The 21,757-nt window shown below is 45.3% G+C and overlaps 2 protein-coding genes and 1 long non-coding RNA gene across 3 annotated transcripts; 2 read left to right on the top strand and 1 right to left on the bottom strand.

Annotated features, from left to right (window-relative positions):
* The first annotated feature begins 2,843 nt into the window (after nt 1-2,843).
* Nucleotides 2,844-3,806, top strand: LOC127314162 (uncharacterized). Its single transcript, XR_011745198.1, has 2 exons — nt 2,844-3,351; nt 3,424-3,806. It is a non-coding gene; the product is annotated as an uncharacterized lncRNA (long non-coding RNA).
* A 1,011-nt stretch (nt 3,807-4,817) lies between these two features.
* Nucleotides 4,818-7,235, top strand: LOC127335345 (protein NRT1/ PTR FAMILY 3.1-like). Its single transcript, XM_051361983.2, has 2 exons — nt 4,818-4,892; nt 6,060-7,235. Exons 1-2 carry the CDS (start codon nt 4,819-4,821, stop codon nt 6,955-6,957), a joined length of 972 nt encoding a protein of 323 aa, XP_051217943.2. The 5' UTR covers nt 4,818; the 3' UTR covers nt 6,958-7,235.
* A 7,325-nt stretch (nt 7,236-14,560) lies between these two features.
* On the bottom strand, nt 14,561-16,031 carry LOC127314208 (probable carboxylesterase 17). Its single transcript, XM_051344668.2, has one exon. It carries the CDS (start codon nt 15,913-15,915, stop codon nt 14,824-14,826), a length of 1,092 nt encoding a protein of 363 aa, XP_051200628.1. The 5' UTR covers nt 15,916-16,031; the 3' UTR covers nt 14,561-14,823.
* Nucleotides 16,032-21,757: the final 5,726 nt, after the last annotated feature.

Here is a 21,757-nt window from a genome sequence, read left to right on the forward strand (position 1 = left end):
CGGTGGCAGTGTATCTGCTGCTGTGTTTATGTGTAGTATTCAGTCGCATTTTGACAAGTTGTAATAGTTTCTTTTGTAAGCATAAGTTGCATATTCTATGGTAAATACTACCTATCGTAGGCCGATGGGAAGCAGAACATCGGACCGATCCAACACCATCGATTCCTCCCTGCATCCAATGGCCCCCGCAGCAGCCCGCTGTCTTCGCAGCCCGAAAATTACGCACGGTGACTCCCATAATATTGCTGCCCTTCTTCCTCAAAACCGTCACTGCTCCTTATTCCTATCCTTCCCAGTTCACATATTCTCCTCGATCCGCTGCGCTCCACCCACCATTCCCTCTCCTTCACCTTGCCCATCTGGATGTGGAAGGGCGTCAGCGCTTGCTGCCGTTCCACGGCGCCTCAGAAGTAGCTGCCGTCGGGGACCTAGAAAAAGCACCCTCTCCATGGATTTCTCTAGAAGAGTGCCAAGATGGATCTTTCCGTTCCACGGTGCCTCGGAAGTAGCTGCTGTGGGGGACCTAGAAGAAGCACCCTCTCCATGGATTTCTCTAGAAGAGCGCCAAGATGGATCCTTCTTTGTGAGGAAAGGTATGCATTGCAGGTTCTTTGATGTTCTGAAGTGCTATGGTAGTTTTAATTTTATATCTTGTTTGAAGCAAGATCATGGACGCGTGCATTGAAATCCATGAGGTTGTTGATCGCACTTTACAACAGTGACAAGCCGGTGACTCCATGCTTCATCGAGCATGTCCGACATCGTCACTCGTCGGCTAAGGGGCGCTCGAAGGACAATGACATCCATCCAGGATGTGCTTGTGTCTTCGCCCAAATAGTTGATTATTTGTAGTTGCAACATATATTGGATCCGAACCTCTTATTTAAACAGTTGATTATTTGTAGTTGCAACATATATTGGATCCGAACCTCTTATTTGTACAGAGACGCTTAGTACTTGATCCATTACCATTTGAAACAAATCTCTACTCGGAAGCAAATTCATCTTTCAACAGTAGCGAACTTTAATTTCATTGGAAGCATATCCCGAATTCATTTGAAGCTAGCACTAGTAATACTCCGATTGAAGCCATTGTATAATCCATGATCTATGGACAACACTGCGAAGCTTTTGAAAAACAATACCACGTTATATATGATAGAAGCAACCTAAAAACTGAAGCAAATTTTAGTGATGAAGAAATCAATTATCCGGTTGGCAGAAGCATGATTTTGTTATTTCCAAAACAATACGTTGAAACTTGTCGGATCGCAGCCTATTTTGGTTCAACTAGAAGCAGATTTTAGTAGCATTGGAAACATAATTTTTTTATCCATCGAAAGTAGCAAATCACATGTCATGGAGACTTATTTTGCTTAAATAATTAGTTTCCTTAGAATCTAAAATATTTTCCTGAAAATCAGGAATGTTAATTATCGACCGGGAGCAGTTTGGAAATGCGCATTATAATGTTAATTGGAAACATATTTTCTTTATCCAACGGAGGCAAATATAAATAGCACTGGAAATACCATTTGTTCTATAAGGTATCGAATCACATGTCATGGAGACTTATTTTCCTTAAATAATTAGTTTCCGTAATTGATTTAGAAACATATCTTTTATCCATCGGAAGCAAATATAAATAGCACTGGAAATATCTAAGGAAGCAAATCACATGTCATGAGACCTATTTTGGTGAAATAATTAGTTTCCTTATAAGCTGAATTATTTTCTTGAAAATCGGAAATGAGTAGTTATCGGGAAGAGTCCTGAAAATCCACGTTATAAATGGTAATGGATTCCTATATTCTTGTTTTAAACTCCTTTTTTTTTACATGGACTCGTTTTAAACTCTTAGGAATATGCTACCAACAATAATTAATTAGCGTGTAGTACGGGATCTGTTTTTGAACGGAAGCATGCAAATCGGCCCTCCATTTACGGAAACAGAACGCGCGGGGCTGATTTAGATCGAATGGTTGCTTCTAATCCTACGGGCGTACATTGGTCTGATCGGAAGCACATATCGGCTTTGGATTCCTAGTGGTGCCCATATTCTATTTACTCCGGAATAGTTAAACTTTGTAGATGGATGGTCAATTGTTCTCTTGAATTATTTGGCATGTGGTCCGGAACCGAGGAGATACTGGTGGACCAAGTTGGCTGGGGAGGAGCAGTTTGAGCATGGCGACTCTTTTTTCGGCAATGGCAATGGCAACGGAGAAACGTAAGAGGAGCACCGGTGGCGGTGGTTGTGTTATATAGTTTCAGATCTTGTAATAATATCCAATCTAGTTTTTTAGAAGTTGTATTTGTTTCTTTTGTAATAATCATATCCGTCGAACTAAACTTGTAGCGAAGTGGGTAGATTTGTATTACCTCTATTCCTAGATTCTAGCATTTCGCTCGTGGTTTCTTGAGCCATCGTTTTGGTCCATGGCTTTTTGGTCTTTGCCTGATTCCGCATTGCCTTTTGGTGGGCGATGTGGACATGACGCTGATGCATGTGGTGCGGTCTCAGCTCCATGGGTCCTCCACCATTCTGGGTCCACGACTGCTTCTCTTGAGGTATATGTGCCTACACTAAAATCCGTGTTTTCTCAGACTCAACGTGCCTCGTTGGATTTTTTTTTTGATGGATCTTATTTGGAAACAATCAGTTGGAAGATATTCAATTGTGACAAGTGCAATGAAGTGCGTATGCATATGTTCGTGCCTTGAATTATGCTTGGTTGTAGAAAGAGGCGCCAAGATAATTTTCACACGCTGAGCATGCCACGGAAATTGATTTTGGGGCTAAATGTTTCGTTTAATTTTGGGTATAGGCCACCCATCGACACAAGTCACACCACCCACGCCTCTCGTTCTATCCACCGCACGCACCAGCTCCATCATCTGCCGACCCCATTTGCGCTTGCGCCTACTCCGTCGCCGGCAGACCTGGCTAGTGGCCGGCTCCGGCGATCCCTCGCGCCGCCGATCACTGCGCCGCACCAGATTCTCCTCGTTTCTCTATTCTACTCCATGGAACCGCAACCGCTAAATCACCGCCCCACCACAAACCTTTAAGCGCCCCAAGATCCGTCCTCAGTTCCTCCTGCCCTCCCCTCCCGCATCAGATGGACGCCGCAGCCCCAGTCTCGCCGATTCGAGATGTGCCGCCGGGCAGAAGCCACGACGTCGCGGCGGCTTGTTCGCCGGTGCGCGCGTGCTCCGTTAGAACGGTGCGCGGCGCTCCGTCGAACTCGCTGCCCGCGTCGCTCGTGTGGCTTACGGCGGTTGCTGCACGCCGGCGTGGACGCGGCGGCTCTGCCCGCCTTGCCCGTCGCCCTTCTCCAGCGGCTGCAGGTACGATACGCACAAACCCCAGCACCCAACCATCTTCTCTCCAATCTGAAAATTCGAATTTTTCTTGAGCAGCTAGAGGGCTTGGATGGACAAATCGGCGGAGAATTCTCGGACCAGTACGCCCGACGGTCCAACAGCTTCGCGGACAAGTCCGTCGGTATCAAGCTAGTTACAGATTCGATTTCAGAGATAAATAAACCTATAAACGAAACTCCAGGACACTTGGTTTTGGTGCACAGCAATGGAATTTTGGTCTGACGTAAAACAACAAATTTCTAGTAGTATTATACTCTCATTCAGTAATATAAACTTGTCCTATGTTGATGCAGAGTTTCAGTTAAGATATAACTTATTTTTATGTACATACTTTACTTGACAGAACAGAATGGCCTCCATTCTTTGTAATTGTTCGTGGGAGTGTTGCACATGACAAATCGGGTACTGCATCCCTTGAAGTTGGTTTCTGTTTTATACTGCTGCTGTTGGTGTACTACTTGGTTAGATGAAACGAATCAGATGGCCTTGTTTTGTGATATAGTCATGCACCTCATTATTATCTAGAAGAAAAGTTAGTGCTTAGTTTACCGTTAGTGGTTAGAGGAAACAAATGAATTGTGCTTAGTGTGCTGTCTATTGCAAGTGCAAGAAGATCGAATATATTTTGTAGTGTAAGGCTAGTATGGCGAATGTAATGTCTGTGTGATGGATATGTGGTTCCGTCGCTTTTTCATTCCACGGTAATACTCTGAACTTGATCTCTTTCTTACTTATAAGATTGAGCTGATGCAGTTTGGTGGTAGAATAATAGTAGAAACCACATATGCACTGGTAGGTGCAGTTTTTGCTCTGTTTGTAGCTAAACTGAACCTTTGAATTCCATGGTCTTGTGTGAGCAGATAGTGGTACGGCTGCTGCACCTATAGTTTGATGAAGGAGGTGAATGACCTAGTTACCTAGTGTTATGTGCTGCGGCATGTGGAGTAGTGATGTTCCGCCCTTGCTGTCCCGATTCAGTGCTGGCGATGGATGACTCGGTCGCCAGCAGCCATGCCGCTGCTGATGTCGCCGGAGTGGACGGCGCCCTGCTGCCTCTATTTTCTACTATTTTTATTTTTTCTGAAAACGAGCGAGCATTTTGTTCCGCTCTAGCAGGTGTAGGCGCGAAACAACAATTAGTATTTTGCATGCCAAGTCGTAGGAAATGAATTGGAGCCGTCCGTCATCAATTGCAATTAACTGAGCGGTATTTCCTGCGGGCGAGTCAGAAGGGAACTGCGCGCGACAGCGACAGGCAGGTTGACCGCTTTGACGCAATCTCCACCGCTGCAGCAAGTCAGCAGCAGCAGCCCAAGATGAGCGATTGCTCGCGCGCGCGTCCCATCCACGGCGCACGAAAAGGAACCAACACTCCCATTCTGACGGGGAGTACGTGACTGCTCGACGCGCGCGTCCCATCCGCCCCGCTGCATGCTGTACCAGGACAAGGAGCTGGACGCGGTCATCTCCACCAACGGCAGGCTCCTGCACACCAACCACCTCACGTAAGTGACAAATTAATTTGTCCCTCACATGCATTTCCCACTCGCAAATTAAGCCGCGTAGCACATGACGTGACGAATGGTGTTAGGCGCGTCGGCTACGTGCTTTTGGTGGCGTTTACATTATCAGTGCACAAAGGAAGAAATCCAAATCGAAAGCAGGGTGCGCTTTGCTTTGCTTTAGACAGCAATATATATACGTGTGCGTCTTAATTTCTTACATATTACTCACTCCGTGCATCAATGTAAAACGTTTTAGATATTTTTAAAATAGACTAGATACAAACTAAAGTGAGTGAATCTACACATAAAAATAGACTAAATACAACTAAAATGGATGAACCAAATAAATACTCCAACTTTGTACATTTCTAAGGCTAGCCATAGTGCTAGTATCATAGCTAGTATCATGCACATTGGTCTCACAAAAATGTCAATGTGACAGCTAATTAAGGAGGAGAGAGAGGATTAAAGTAACATAGGTAGATACTGTATCATAGCACATGTCACGAGAAAATTTAATGCCAAACAAATCTTGTGCACAAATTTGCATTGAGATTTTAAAAAACAATAAATATAGCAGGACTATGATACTATTTCATGATACTAACCACTATAGAGATAGTATCATACACAAGTATCATATGCATGATACTATTATATGATACTTACCACTATGAACAGCCTAAAGGGAGTACTTCATACGTTTAGAAAAGCTGGTGTGAGTAATTAATGATGAGAGTTCATGATGGTACCAGAAAATTAATGACAAATACTCAATTTTACATTAAGGGCTCCTTTGATTCATAGGATTGATATAGGAATTATGTAGGAATTGAATCCTATAGGAAAATTTCCTATACAAGTCATTTGATTCATAGGAACATATGAATCTTGTAGTACAAATTCTATAGGAAAAAACATTAGCTCATACCTCATGGAAAAATTTCTTTGCTACAATCAAAGACATACCATATTCCTATAGGATTCAACTTAGCATGACATTTCAATCCTACACCTTTCCTATTCCTACACTCTTCATATTCCTATGAATCAAAGGAGCCCTAAGATCCTACAAATCAATAAACATAATGATACTATGATACAAATATTATATGCAAGATACTAGTATTATATGATGATATATGTCCCGTATATGTGTGGTTTCAGTTTCTTCGACCGGGCGGCGATCGTGACGCCGGCAGACACAACGGGCTCCGGCAAGCTAGACATGTGGCGTCTGTCGACGGTACACCGTGTGGAGGAGCTCAAGTCACTCATCCGCATGTTGCCCATCTGGTCGGCTGGTATCCTGCTCGTCACCGCCGGCTCGCACAACAACAGCTTCGCCATCATGCAGGCGCGCACCATGGACCGCCACATGACCCAGCATTTCCAGATCCCCCCGGCAACCATGTCCATTTTCAGCACCGTGGCGATGCTCGTCACCCTGGTTCTCTACGACCGGGCCTTCGTGCCAATCGCGCGCCGCTTCACGGGCCTTCCGTCCGGGATCAACTATTTCCAGCGCATGGCCGTTGGCCTCGCAATCTCCATCCTCGGTGTCGCCTCGGCGGCGCTCGTTGAGGCCAAACGCCGGGGCTCCGCTGCCGATCACGGGCTACTGGACACACCAGCAACCATGGTGCCGATGAGCGTGTTCTGGCTGGTGCCGCAGTACGCCATCCACGGTGTGGCGGATGGGTTCTCCTCGGTTGCGCACATGGAGTTCCTGTACGACCAGGCGCCGGAGAGCATGCGCAGCACCGCCGCCGCGCTCTTCTGGCTTTCCGCCTCCCTCGGCAGCTACATGGGCACCGTGCTCGTCACGGCGGTGCAAAGCGCCACACGGAGAAGCGGCGACTGGCTGCAGGACAATATCAACAGGGGCAAGCTGGACGCCTACTACTGGCTCGTCACCTGCCTCATGCTGCTCAACCTTGGCTACTACCTCATATGCTTCCGTTTCTACACCATGAAGCCATTAGAGATGGCGGTGGACGATGACCACGAGAAGGAGCTCGAGCTGTCCTCTGTCCACAAAAATGGCGGCGGCGGCGCTGTATAAGATCGAGCCTAGACGGTGGAGGGTATAGACGTATAGTAATAATAGTAATTACATCGAATGTATTCAGTAGCTAGTTAATCAGCTGCACATGCGTGCACAACTGTTGCAACATCCAAATGTTCTTGGAGCTAGCTAGCATAGTAAGCATCCCGGCCGTGACAAGGGCCAATTGTGAAGGCCATGTTGCAAGGTCATGCCGCGGAAAAAGGAAGATCGTGCAGCAAAAAAGCAGCCCTGATAGATAATTTATCCTTGCCATGCCTGCATCATCTTTGCTCTTTTGCAGCATGTTTCGATTTGCTCTTTTGTTCGCTTTAATAATTGGAGAATTGGAGTGATCTATCACAACCAGTTGAAAGGACGACTAGAGAATGTTTACGATTCCTGAAAAGAGTCCGCTGTTTCGCGATAACTTAAATTTCTTTTCAGAGACCATTTGGTGACAGATCTCTTTTTTATGGTAGAAGATTTGAATCTGCATGGACCCCTGGTGCTGGTGTTCTTATTCAGGTCGCATGTAATTTGCACGCACGTGCGAGCGTCAGGTTGAACTGCTAACAGCTAAACAAACGCAGAATCCAATGATCGGATTACATGGATATGCTAATTAAGAGCATTATACTGTGGATAGGTTTCTTCACGGGACCTCATTACATCTTATTATTCACCGACTATAATTGTAAGTCCTATAAACCACTAAGAAGTGTACTGTCCGTACTTTTTTTTTTTGCGAAAATTTCACCGATCTACAAATAGACTAAAAAGTAATAAACATTACAAATAGATATTTGAACGGGAGTGGTGTTATGGCTTATGGGAACATATGCTTCCTTCATTTTGCAATGCATCTTAGACATATTTTAAAATGTCAAAAAAATTAAAACTAAAAATTCACATGTACATCTTCACATGCTACGTGCCAACAAATTCATTTCACGAAAAATAAACTTGTCATGTGACGTGTGTAAAAAACACAAAATTCGAAAAATAAGGCTTTTGACAAGACAATTTTTCTCTTTTTTACATAGACCGCAAAAATATAGACTTTTCCGTGAAACTTGACGAATACACGTATATTATGGAGATGTACATGTAGAATGTCTTGTCAAAAAATTCCGACACTTCAAAATATGTTTTTGTGGTAGAGGGAGATATGCACTCGGGAGCCAAATTAAATTTCCGTATTTGAACTACCTAGCGACGACTGCAAACACTAGCACGAGCCGAAAAAAATATTAGTTAATCTTTTATCTTACTAGTCTTGTTATTTTTTTAGTTAAATTAAAATTCCAACAAATGGCACAAAAAGAAGCTTGGAAAATATGCTACCCTAATTAATGATGATTATTCTTATGCACCTATTACTCAGTGGAGAATTATGAAATCAAGCCTAACCATTTGGGCCTTATTCACCAGAACCAATTTGTAGCTCCATCTTCTGAGCATGAAGGTTTGCACTTAAATGGCTTCACTGAGATTTGCAACATGATGTTCATTTAAGATGTTAATCATGATGTTGTCGGGTTATGCTTATTCCCTTTCTCTCTTAGAGGAAAGGCAAAAGACTAGTTCCGTTCATTGCACAAGGGTACTATTATATCATGGACAGTATGTGATAATGCTTTCATGTCTAAAATTTTCCTTCCTGCAAAAACTATGCAACTCCGGTCTAGCATTACAAGCTTTAGACAAGAAGACCGTGAGACACTAGAACTCGCGTGGGAAAGGATGAAGGAGTCCATATGAAACTGTCCCAACCATGGGATGGAAGAGTGGCTAACCCTCCATTTATTTTATAATGCTCTTAATCCTATGTCTAAGTCAATGCTTGACACCGCAGCTGGAGGCACATTCATGAGCAAAGAAGTTGAAGAAGGAACAAAACTTGTTGATGACATGCAAAACAACCATTCCCAATGGCACGTGGAGAGATCCTTAAGAAAGGTGAACTCCATCCATGAGACCGAGAATGAAGAACTTCTAAGGTGAATTAGCTTCTAGGTATAATCAAAGGTAATAATACCAAGTGAATGCCATCACCGATACTACTACTGCAGAGGTACACCTCATTGCTCGTAATCCTTATATGCCTGCATGGAAGATCTAAAATTATGGCTCAAACTTTCAAAAGAATTATCGTAACCTGGCGGTGCTCCAAATAATAATAATGCCAATAATAATGGAAATAGTGGTAGTAATCTCCCTATGATATAGCATTCATTAAAATATTTTATACAAGCTCAAACTAAGCAAAATAAAATTCTCATTAAAATCACAGAGAACCATGATACTCTTATTGGTAAATTATCTAACTAAGATGTAAGTTTGAAGAATAATATGTAGGATTTCCAAGAGGGAACAAGAACCTTGGAGGAACAACTGGGCAAGATAGCTGAGAGTCAAACTCTCATACTTTCAAGATTTGTTGAAAAGCCTGAGCCTAACACGGTGGAAGACCTCAAGATGATGAGAGTCGAAGATAACGAAGATCCTGAAGAACTTGACTATATTGATGCTCATTCATCGGACTACTGCACCGTGGAGGACCATATCAAGATAATAACTCTGAAGAATCCAACCTTTGAGAGAGGTAGTGAAGCTCTATACCAACAGTTTATCAATCAAGTTACTATAAAGGTACGGTTAGCTTGAGAATGAATGTAAGAAATTATCTGAGAAACTCCCTGCTAAGCAAGAAGATATATTTGAACCTACTATTATAAGTAATATAGGAGTCAATAAAATTGTTGCACTTTTTCATTTAGTTGCAGTGTTTCTACAATTCCTAAAACATTATTTGATAGGCCAAATCTTGGTTCGTTCAAAATAAGTGAGCTTAAACTGCACCTAGAGGATTTTGCATATAAACAAGACATAGGCATCAAAGAAAAAATTATTGTAAACATTAAAGGATGCCCAACACTTCTTGATCTCATTATAGTTGATATGCCTGAAAATGTTAATGCACCTATCATTCTAGGTAGGCCGTTTTTAAGAACCATAAAGGCCTTGATTAACTTTTATGAAGGGAACGTGAGGATCGAAGTACCCTCGAGAACCCTTTTTTGTTCACTTTCACAAGAGAAATGAGGTAAAGAAGAACGATGATGGAATCATCACCTTGAAGACCAACATGCTCAAATAATTAATCATGATGGTACCATAACTAGAAGCGCTTTATAGGAGGCAACCCATGTGAAATAAATTTTAGTAAGCCTTTACTTTATTAGTTGTTTATTTTGTTTTATAAAAATAAAGAGTGTTCAGAAAAGATCTAAAAGAGATAGGAGAAGAATGATTTAATTATCCCCAAATTAATTATTCTAAGTATTGTTGCTCTATTTTATTATTATATTGCTGTCCTTTTGTATGCCTCACTAACTTTTTGGACTTAGAAGAATTTCCGAAGAAAATACAAGTCAACTAGAGATGTTAGGGACTTTAACGAGCACCCATACGGGCATCCGTATCGTCTCCCTCGCCTCTGCCAGAAAGGCAATAAAGTCATAGAGAAGTTAACAAGCACCCATACAGGTAGCATGCCCGCATCACTTCACCACACTTCGGAAGAAATTTACTGAGAGTTCACCGAGAAACCATACATGCAAGGAGTGCCCGTACTGAACTAGGAGACAACGACACAAATTGGATGAAAATAAAGAGTCTTTGATAAGCACCTATACTGGCAATGTGCGCCCGTATAGGTGCCTGTATCAAAGCTGCAGAAATCTTCGTCGGCTACTGAGACTTTAATGAGCAATCATACGACCGCATGGGACCGTATCGGCGCCTTTGTATCAGATATGACCCTCGGGTTCAAAACCCTAACTCAGAGCAATGAGGACCGATATACGGGTAGGACCCGCCCGTATCGCTCCCCGTATTACCTGCACGACCATGATATTAGCCGCCGGAGGAGAGGTAAAATTTTCTAAACTCTTCCATCTCTTATTTCTTCTACGTCCAAACCTGCAAACATCTCCAAAGATGTTCACCTTTGTTCGTTTTTTATTCGATTCCTCGAACCATGGTATGCTTCTACTACTATCCTTGTTTATATTATGCAAATCCATGCTACATCTCTTGCCATTATCAATCTAGACTTAGCACTCATATGAAACGTTTTAGTGATGAGCATGCTTTGTAATTACTTTTAGGGGAGATTCATTTGTAAAACGTGTAGAGAGGATTCATCATTGCTTAAACTCTATCGGATCAAAAAATTATTTATGCAAATTTTATTTTGGATGATGAAGACAAGAAGCCGCACACACACACATGCCGCCAAGGTAGCGTCGTCAAGTGCCCCCGCCCCGAGAGATGATCGTATGGGCACCCGGCTCACTAGAGAGATCCCAAATTCTTGGTTCAACATGCTTATGAACCGGGAGATCAGGAGCACCGAGTGGGTATGCCCCGCTATACTTAACCAACTCACAGGGCCGTACCCGAGAAAACGGGGGCCATGTGCAAATAAAAAAAAACAAAAACGAGAGTGAAGAGGTCATAGAACAGAATATATTGAACTAGAATCGTCATAGAATATATTTTTTCTATGTTTTCGTTCAAAATTTATAAAACTTAACATTAACTAAACCCAGAACGAGAACTAAATAAAAAGGGAGGAAGTTGGAGCTGCCGTGCAGTCACAGAGAACATAGAGAAGAGCATGTGTGTGTGAGGGGGGGGGGGGGGGGGGCTAAGAAGTGTAATGGGTTAATATTAATATATTAATTAGGCCCAAAACAGAACCTGCCATTAGTAGTGCTAAGTACAATATGTAAACAAAAAAGTTGGAGGCCCCCTTTTATTGGAGGCCCTGTTCGGTCACACACGCTGAACCTGCGTCCGGTACGAGCCTGCAAACTCGGTATGACTCATGATTTCAATTTTATGCAATAGATTTGGCATGTCTCAATTTGTTTTTCAGGGTGTTCCTACCCATCGTTGGCTCATTCTCGAGTAGTTGAGCACCTTTACACACACCGTGAGTGCGCACACCCCTTGGGAGGCATACAATGAACCGAGAAGGTCCAATTCCACCTCACAAACCAGAACTACGGCATCAGCTTCACCGAGTGGTGCAACTACTTCAGATTCGTCAACGATGATACTCATGTTCGACGGGCTAACAGTTTGCTAAGTCCCTCTCCCATCGAGTATGTTCATACTATGGTTGTTTATGATTCTATCCCCAAAGGTGTAGATAGTGAATGTCATGCAGTATACTAGTTGTACTATGTTATTGCTAACACTATGCATGCACGTGGTGAATTCACAATGGTACATGAAGAGGACATGATGGTCCTCGCCAAATCTGCAATCCCCGGATGCAACATGACTCCAAACTTGGACGCATCCTCTTGTTCTATTTGAATCTTCAAGCCGTCCAAACCCATGGACCCATCATCTTGGTTTCTGTACTCTTAAAGCTTGTCACATGATCACAAAGAGCAATGGTAACTTTATTGTTCATATACCTGGAGCTGGGCGTATTGTCTATAACGATAAGTCTCGATAAGTATGAATTAATGTTGAATTGTTGATGATTGCTCGACAAAGCCATTTTCTAAAATTAAATGATATTTTAGTAGGAAATCTTGAAAATAAAATGTAGAACTAGTAAAAAATACAATCCTTGCAGGTGGAGTCATGATTATGGTATATTGACTTGTGATAAATAGGACTAGGCAATGCGCCAGAGCTGAAAATGGTGGTTTATTCATTGAGCGGGCTATCTAGAGTAGCAAGGAGGACTTAGAGCTAGAACCTCTTACTTTAAAGCAACCAAAGCAAGAGTTCTTACAAATTTATTCGAAAAATTGTTAGGCTTTTCTCGTATATTGGACCCATGAATTATTCCCCTGACAGCTTGCAATGGCCATCGTGCTCTCGAGCTTGCCTCACAGCCTCTGTAAGACCTCTTTCTCTCTTAATTTCTGCAGTTGTTCAATATCATTCTATGTATCTGAGTGGTTGCCAGCAGTTTGATGTTTAGCTTGTGGAATTAATTTAGTCACATGGTTTCTCATTTGGTAACAGTAATACTCACATGGCTAGGAGCCACCGTAGCGTTTTGCAGTACTCAGCCATTCGATTTGGGCATCTAACAGTTTACACGTAGTTCGGAATTCTCGCTGAAACATCGTTGTGCAAGTTCGCTCACCACATTCGCACCAAATGGGCCCGTCCAACGTTTCTGGGCTGCTTCTCCCTACGAGTTGGACGTTGTCTGCTTCACCGGGTCTCATTGCCTTTGCTGCTTCATATGTACAAATTGATTCATTTTTTTTACGAGAAATCCACCGATCTATTAATAATCATCAACAGTAGTACAAATAACTCAAAAAGTAAAGAAAATTACAAATTGGTATTCGGACCACCTAGCGACGACTACAAACACTAGCACGAGCCGAAGGCGCGCCGCTGTCCTCGCCCCTCCATCGCCGGAGTCAGGCAAAGCTTGTCGTAGTAGAGCTTGGTGTAGTAGACAGACGGGAAGTCGTCGTGCTAAGGTCCCAAAGAACCAGCGCACCAGAGCAGCAACCATCGCCAATGATGACAACCGTAGATCAGAAGAGACTATCATGAAACCACACCAACAAACATGAAAACCGTCCGGATCCCAGCAGATCCGACGGGCACACAACTCCACGCGCCCTCCGACAGCGCTAGATGCACCACCAGAGCGAGGATAGGGCGGGGAGGACCTTATTCTGACTTCAGGATGTAGCTATCGCCTCACCATCCCAAAAAAGAGACTGAAAAGCAAACTAAATTAAGAACAGAAACTCCCCGCCGACGAGGGACCGTGGTCCACCACACCTCCAAGACCCCAAGGCCACCGGAGGCGGAGCGGACCGACGGTATCGCCGGCGAAGAGGACGGAACCCTAGATGGGTTTTTTGCCTTTTTTTCGCCGCCTCCTGGGTTCCCTTGGCACCGTACCGGTTCGTGACTTGGGTATCCTAATGCTCTACAAATTGATTCCTTATCTTCCACTCCCGTACATTTGTCTACATGCATAATGTTACTTCTATCGTATCTGAGAGCAATTCCAATAGTGCAGCCGGGTGCTAGCTATAAGGCTAACTATAGTCAGCTTATAGCTAACTTATATAATAGTTGGTTTTAAAGATTGATAACTTTATATGTAAAAGGCTCACCACACATACTCACAAAGTGCCTAGAAGCACGTGCAAGAGGTGGCTCTTGCATGAGAGCCAAGCTCTCTTCTCTCCACTTCTCTCTCATCCACCTCAGATCAACACTATTTTAATTCTTATAGCCTGCTGAGTCAACCTTATTGTAGTTGCTCTTATAGAGATGGACTGTAAATATTTTTTGTCACATTTTTTATTACACTTATTGATGTTGCGGCGGAAGGAAGGATTACCATCTAAATATTGTTATATTGAATTGCTGTCATATTTCTTGCTGGTATTTGATTGAATCAGATATATGCATGTTTCTCGGCAAGGGCAATAACAACTGTCGTTTCTGATCTGATGAGACACGGGACCTTGCTTCAACTGTTACTTATGTAGTGCATGGAAGTATCAAGAAGTACTTACAACTTCGTTGGCGTATCTTTTATATTACACGGGAGTATTCAGTATATATGTGCAAATTTTGTGCAATTTAATACCCGCATTTTGTGCAAATATATTATATATGATTACTATCATTTTAAATTTTATTATAAAAAATAAACGGGCGCGGCAACACGCGCCAACATGGTCTTACGGATGTAGACTCACACATAGGTCGATGGACTCAATGGCAGACACACCTGACACTGACAAGATCGATTCAAGAGTATACTCAATGGCAGACACACCTGACACGGAGTATATGTTTTGCAATTTAGTGGCGGGCAACGAAGCTCTTGATGGCATCGATGAGCTCCTGGGTTCGCTCCCCGGTGGTCGGGTCCATGTCGACGGCGAACTTGTTGAGGTAGAAGGAGTGGCTCATGCCGCGGTTGACGAGCACCTCCACCTCCTTCCCGGCGGCGCGCAGCGCGTCGCAGTACTCGAGGTTGGTGTCGCGGATGAGGTCCTTCTCCGCCACGGCCACCAGCATCGGCGGCAGTGGCACGGACTCCAGCGGCGGCGCGTTCGGGCCCATCGGGCACGTGTACGGGTGGTCCTTGGTGGCGCCCTCCGGGAGCGACATGGCCAGGAACTTGTCGGCCATGTCCAGCGTGAAGAACACCGAGTCCGACGTGTTCTCCAGCTCCGACCTGCTCCGCGTAGCACGCACGAACCCCGGGTGGATCGGGACGCCGCCGGCGACGCGGAGGGGCGCCCAGACGTCCGCACCGTCCTCGCCCACGCGCGCGGCCACGTGGTGGACCAGGTTGCCGCCGGAGCTGTCCCCTACGAGGAACACCCGGGAGACGTCCGCGGCCTTGCGAAGGAGCTCGGCAGCCGGATCATCGAGGGTGGTGGCGGCGTCGGACGTGACGATGGACCGGAGCCGGCGGAGCACGTCGACGCCGGCGTCCATCTGGGCGGGCAGACGGTGCTCTGGCGCTAGCGGGAGCTGTGCGGTGACCACTACGGCGGGGACGGCGCACGCGAGGCGCGCGTAGAAGTGGTGGTACATGAGCCATGATGGGTCGGAGATGCAGAAGCCGCCGCCATGCAGCTGCACGATGACGGGGAGGCGCCCGGCATCAGCAGGGTCCTTGAGCTCGGGGAGGTAGACGCGGAGGTCGGGCTCTCCCTCACCGGGGAGGTCGTGGAGCGTGTGCCCGTCGCGGGGCACGGCGTAGGGCTCCACCGGCTGCATCAGAGGCAGGGCCTCCGGCGGCCCCGTCCACGTGCGGTCGATGCTGCCGTCGTCAAACACGCGCAGCCAGCCGGACACCTCGTCCACCACCTTGCGACCGTCCGGCAAGACGACGTTCGCCTGGTGCTCGTGCTGCTGCGACTCGGCGGCAATGGTGGCCATTGTCGTCGTTGTTGGTGCTGCTCTAGTGCTCTACGAGGGCAAGTGCGCGCTCGACTTGGTGTCGTGTTAAACGATGTGAGAGTGTGATGCACGGCGCGATGATGGAAGGGAGCAACAGGTAGGCGGCGTTTTATAGGCGGTGGCCGGAGGCAGAGGCGACCGAGAGTAGAGTAGGGTCGTCGGTCGCGTCTTTGCCACTGATTTAGCGGGAAGTTTCGCAGCGAAATGTCAGGGAATTCGAGCAGAAGTCACGAGTTGTCCGTCGCGTGGACTAGTCTGTGTGAACTGTGAAGCGCGACCGAGATGATTTGGACGTCTTGGCTGCAACTTGCAGGACCAGCCAGGGGTCGTCCTCATGTTTCAGACACGCATTTCCAATTCTAAAATTTCAGGGGTCGTTTTCATGTTGCAGACACGCTTTTCAAATTCTAAAATCTGAACTCCAAACCTAACTAGATCAGGTCGTGGAACAATTTGCACTAAAATTATACAAGACAAAGACTCTCCGGCCAGACTGGCCTGTGGCTGCTAAACTTGGGTAGATATGTTGTTTCTCAACGGCTACAGCAATTGAAATGAGAAAAAAAAAATGAAGGGTGTAGGTTAGAGATGGAGAACGACAAACCAGCTACACCCTCCGATCCACAAAAAATGTCGAGAAGTTAGTAAAAAAGTTGTACTAACTTGGTATACGAAGGGAATAGTTATCTCAGCAGTCTGATTCAATGATGATTGGTAATGAAGCGTCATTTGTAAGCCTTCGGCGCATGCTCTAAGCTCCGCTTTGACTGGTGCATGGCAGTCCTCCAATGTGTGACACGCCGTGAAGATCGTGAGACCAAGTTCATCTCTCAACACCATACCAGCGACAGCTATGATCTTCAGTTTTGAATGATCCATCTATCGAGAGCTTGACCCACCCTGTTGGGGGTTTAGCCCAGGGTTTATCAAGAGCTTTCTTAATCTATATAGGGCCAGGCGAAACCCCTGTAGCAACCACTAGGCTTTTCCCTTTCAACAAACTGACTGTGGGTTTATCTTTGATATCTCTAGTCAATTTCAGATAGTTGCATAGGAATCTTTTGGACCCCTCAATCGACGGGAGCAGCTTGTCGTGGGTTGGGTCGCCTCATTCCTTGCATACCATGCTCGCCAAGCACAAGGAGGGTGGTGTCAATCATATGATCTGGAATACGGATCAACACTGACTGAAACCAACTAGACAATGGTAAGGAGAGATCCTCATCAGCAGGTAAACTCCATATGCTTCTCATTTCCTCCCATAGTGTACATGCGTGGGGGCATTTAAAAAGAGCATGAGCTACATCCTCATACTCAGAACCACAGATTTTACACCAGCCTGGGACTTGCATCTTAAGCCTCAACTTGTTTACTAGTATGAGTGATATGTCACATCAGGATACATATATTTGTTTTTTCAATAACAGGCAAGGTTTTACAAGATACAACTCACGGTTCAGACACTACCCCTCCCAAGTCCTGCAACATGCCCTACTACTCTTTTCTTTGCGGTTTCCCACAACAGCAGATCCTTCTGTGCCATAACTACAATCTGATCTAGGAATTGCAATCACCGTACCCGCAAATTTTTTTTTTTTTGCAATCAAATCTAAATCGTGCCTTTTGTTTCGTGGAAAACGATTAGAGATGGAGAGCCACCAGCTTCGGACAGTATCATGAGCAGTTGGCATAATGTCATCAACCCCCTTACTATGGCAGAGCTGTACTGACCATTGGAGTAAGCCGCCAGCAGGAGTACCCTTCGCTGTTGAGGAGGGGTTGAGTCTGTATCTGAATCCATAATTGGAAACTTTCAGAGATCGCCTGTAGCCCTGTACTCTGGGTGCTCCTCTCATATCAAGAATCCACTGATTTTCATATAGTGCCTCCGCTACTGTCCATTTCATTGAGCCACGTCCATTTCATTGAGCCACGACCACGGACAAACGGAAGCAAAGCTGGGGAAATTTGGGTAGGGCTTTGCCCACAGATCTACTATCTGTCCAAAACACAATTCTACCGCACTTTATAAGCGTGCACTTGCAACTGCCTCAAACATTTGCTCTGCGTCTGACCAGAGGGTGAATTGAAGTCCAGTCCATGACCGTGCAGGGCCAGCTCATTTCAGCCATCACCAACACATTCATAGAGCTGCATTCAGATACTTCAAATTCTGCATGCCCAGTCCTCCCAAGCTCTTCAGCTTACGCACTTGCTCCCATGCAACGAGACAGTGCCCACCTTCTGCATCATCAGATCCATGCCACAGGAAAGACCAACAAATTTTGTTTATGCACTTGGGGACCCATGAAGGGATGTCAAGGGAGAGCATATGAAAGACAAGCAATGGCTGTTAGCACAGTCTGAACCAAGATTAATCTCCCACTGTTTGTGAGCATCAAAGTTTGCCAGGTAGCTAACTGCAGTTCCACCTTTCAAGAAGGGATTTAGAGCATTTTCAGTCGTGTCCCCCAAAGCGGTCTCTAAAGATTTTTGGGTGCGTCGGACATTTAATCGGCCTCAGTCGCGCCCCCAAAAGCCCTTTCCGCTACGTTGTCCAGCGTCCCGAGGCCATCCTCGCTCCACAGGGGACGCTTCGGGCGCGCTAGACAGAGCGTGAAGCGAGACGGGAAGTAGCAGGCCCGACGCATCATTGACACACGAACGACATCCAACCGTCGCCTACCTCGCGACGAAAGTTATTGGCGCGCAGCAACGGTGCAGTTTCCACATAGGCGCAGCGACACGTCTCGTCGCGCCTAGCTCTTCGTGTCAGCGTTAATGCGCGCCACCGCTCCCTCACACAAACCCTAGAGTCTCTCTACCCAACCCTAACTGCCACCATCTCAGGAGTTGAGGGCCATTCCATGGCTGGTAGAGGTCGAGGTCGTGGTCGAGGCCGAGGTCGCGGCCGTGGCCACATCGGCGGCACGCATGCTAGAGTAGCAATGCCTCCATGGTCGTTGTCGCCTGCGCCATCATCGTCTTCCGAGGGGGAGTGGGAGTTTGAGTTCATCGTCGTCCTCAATGGCGACCCACTCGTCATCCAGAGGTTGCCGGACAAGTTCGTCGAGTTCGTCGTCGGCTGCGCTATCGCAGTGGGAGGCTAGCTGCGGCTTTTGCCGGTGGCCGGTGGCCGTGCTCTTCAATGGGCACAGCAAGATGTACCTCCACACCAGCTGGGAGAAGTTTGCGCGCTCCCACGATCTCCAAACCGGCTGCGTGCTCAACTTATGCTACCAAGGCGGCAAAGAGATGAGCGTGAAGGTGTTCGACGACACGTCCTGTAGCCGGCACAACCAACCACAGCGACGACGACAAATACGATGATTGAACAAGACGGGTGTTCTTTTTTTTTGCAGCGAATATGACAACGGGCCAATGGAAGCCACTAGTGTAGGTTTCTAGATGTTCAACATCCGGATACTCTCGGAGCTAGCTGGATTTTTCAGTTTGGGTGACTAAGAGTGTTCTTTTTGGCAGCGAACACACGAAATCTGCGAAGCCAACACTAGTTAGATCTCCTCATTTTGCAATGTTTTAACCATGTTCCAAATTATGTATTAGTTTGTGTAATGTTTCTTCTCTCTATTGAAATAAAAATGCAAAAAATCAAAAAAAAAAATTAATGAAAAAACAAGTTTAGGGGACACGGCTAGGGAGTGACATGCCCCAAATGCAACATGAAGCGGAGGCGTCCCCAAACTTTCAATCCAGCACCTTTTGAGGGACGCAACTGAAGATGCTCTTAAGAGACATCGGGAATCCCAGGTAACAGCAGGGAAAATCCACTAGCTGTCCTGGGAAGGGAACTATGGCAGCTAACATATCAATATCAGAGCATGCAATTGGGACGATGACACATTTGGCAAGGTGCAATTGAGGCCCGAGGCTTGCCCAAAAAAATGCAGCAACAATCTTGCTTGCCGCTTCTATTTCATTTATTAATTATAATACAGCGCAGAAACATTGCCACATCGTCCGCAAACAGTCATAACCTGTGTTTGACACCCCAGCGAGGCAAGCTCTGAAAAATTGATCTCCCTTTCTTCAGCTTTACAGAAAATTGCATTCAGATCATCCATCAACAAGGGAAACAGAGGGCCATGCTGGGTCCCTTTGTCGCAGCCCTCTTGCATGCCGAATTCAGTCACCCGGGCTTCCATTAATTATCACTTGGTGTTTGCGGTTGACAGCAGGGTAAGGATCCACATAATCATTTTGGGGCCAAAACCTCGGTCGTAGCACTTGCGGAAGCAGAGACCTAGAGTTAGAGCTGAAGGCACAGGCGATATCAACCTTCAGAAACAGGGCAGGAACTTTACGGCCATGAAAGGTTTTCGCAGTCAGACTTACCAGCATATAGTTGTCATGTATTGATCTGCCACTAAAAAAAGCGCTGTGGTTGATGCGATCAGAGAGTTCATGTGAGGTTCCCAACAGCGTTATTAGTCACAAATATTTGTGATTCTCTAAAAAAGATGTATATTTGTGACTTACCGCAGTAGACTGCGTGGCATGGTGCACGAATCACGAGTACCTTCATAGCTCCAGCCCGGCTGGAGAGAGTAGCGTTATTAAGACTCAAAGGAGGAGCGTGATTCAGCCTAAAAGTTTCAATCTGACCAAGTGACCACCAGTAACATCTTACAGTAACATAACATATCTGAACAGTATAAACAGTGCTAGATCCATGAAAAGCGTATGTGTAAATATGACGAGGGGAACAATTTATTTGCTACATGAAAACTTACTCAGCTATCCTCTCTACACAGTAGAAAGCACTAAACAGACTTGAATAAAAGGTGGAGTACATTTTACAGACAGGAGTTATATTTCTATAAAACTGTTCGCTCGGCTCATAACTTACAAAAATAGCTTAAAATCGAATCCCAGTCTCCTAGATTTATTGCGAAAATACAGGCCACCCAGGTTCGTCCTCCTCCACATACCCAACTGCTCATTTGTCACTTGTTCGAATAGCTTGACTAAGCACAAACACGTGTGCAATGGTTCGCTTCCATGCTCAGGTTTGTCTTGTCCTGATGAGGTCGTTTACATCCTAAAAAGAATATGCGACGTGACTACTCACCTTAACCACTAGCATAAGATGATATGGGCCTTTGGATCCCCTAAAATGGATGGCAAATTTGATTTGGAGGTACTGAAAAGGACCTCTTTCCTTTTCATGTGACCCTAAAATCCTGAGTTACAAAGAGGCACTAAAGAAGCTTTAGTGAAAAATGATACACATAAATACTTTCTCCAGTGTGACACAGTGTTCAGCCGATCCCCATTAGACCATTACCCAGAACCGAAATACCATCGTATTACAACTGTGTCAATAACACAGCCTCCAGTTTTTTGATTTTTATGTTTTGACTTTGCAAGTTTTCAAAATATTAGTTTGACCAATACCTGCTGATAATTTGTTATTAACAGATGGTAGTAATGATATATTTTGTAGAGGCACAATCAAGATAGAATCAGTTGACGGTCAAAGTCCTGAGCAAATTCTGGGAAGTTAAAAGAGAACAGAGATAGTAAGATAGTACATACTGTCAGGGGTCGTTTTGAAGCCGTAAGATGAAAGCACCATGCTGATCTAGGTCTGCTGCTCCACTTTCCATAGGCATTCTAGATGACCTCCGGCAGCTTAACTGCTCCTGCCATCACCATCTCTTGCATGACACCTGCCTGAATAGGTTATTAAATCAATATCAACAGGGGCTTTCACCTTTAAGTGTCGAAATTCATAAGATACTTCATGTGTTTCCAGTTTCCACAGCACCAAGCAAACAGGTACTAACACTGCCACATG

This window comes from Lolium perenne, chromosome 1 (genome assembly GCF_019359855.2).
Source record: "Lolium perenne isolate Kyuss_39 chromosome 1, Kyuss_2.0, whole genome shotgun sequence".
NCBI classification, from domain to species: Eukaryota; Viridiplantae; Streptophyta; class Magnoliopsida; order Poales; family Poaceae; genus Lolium; species Lolium perenne.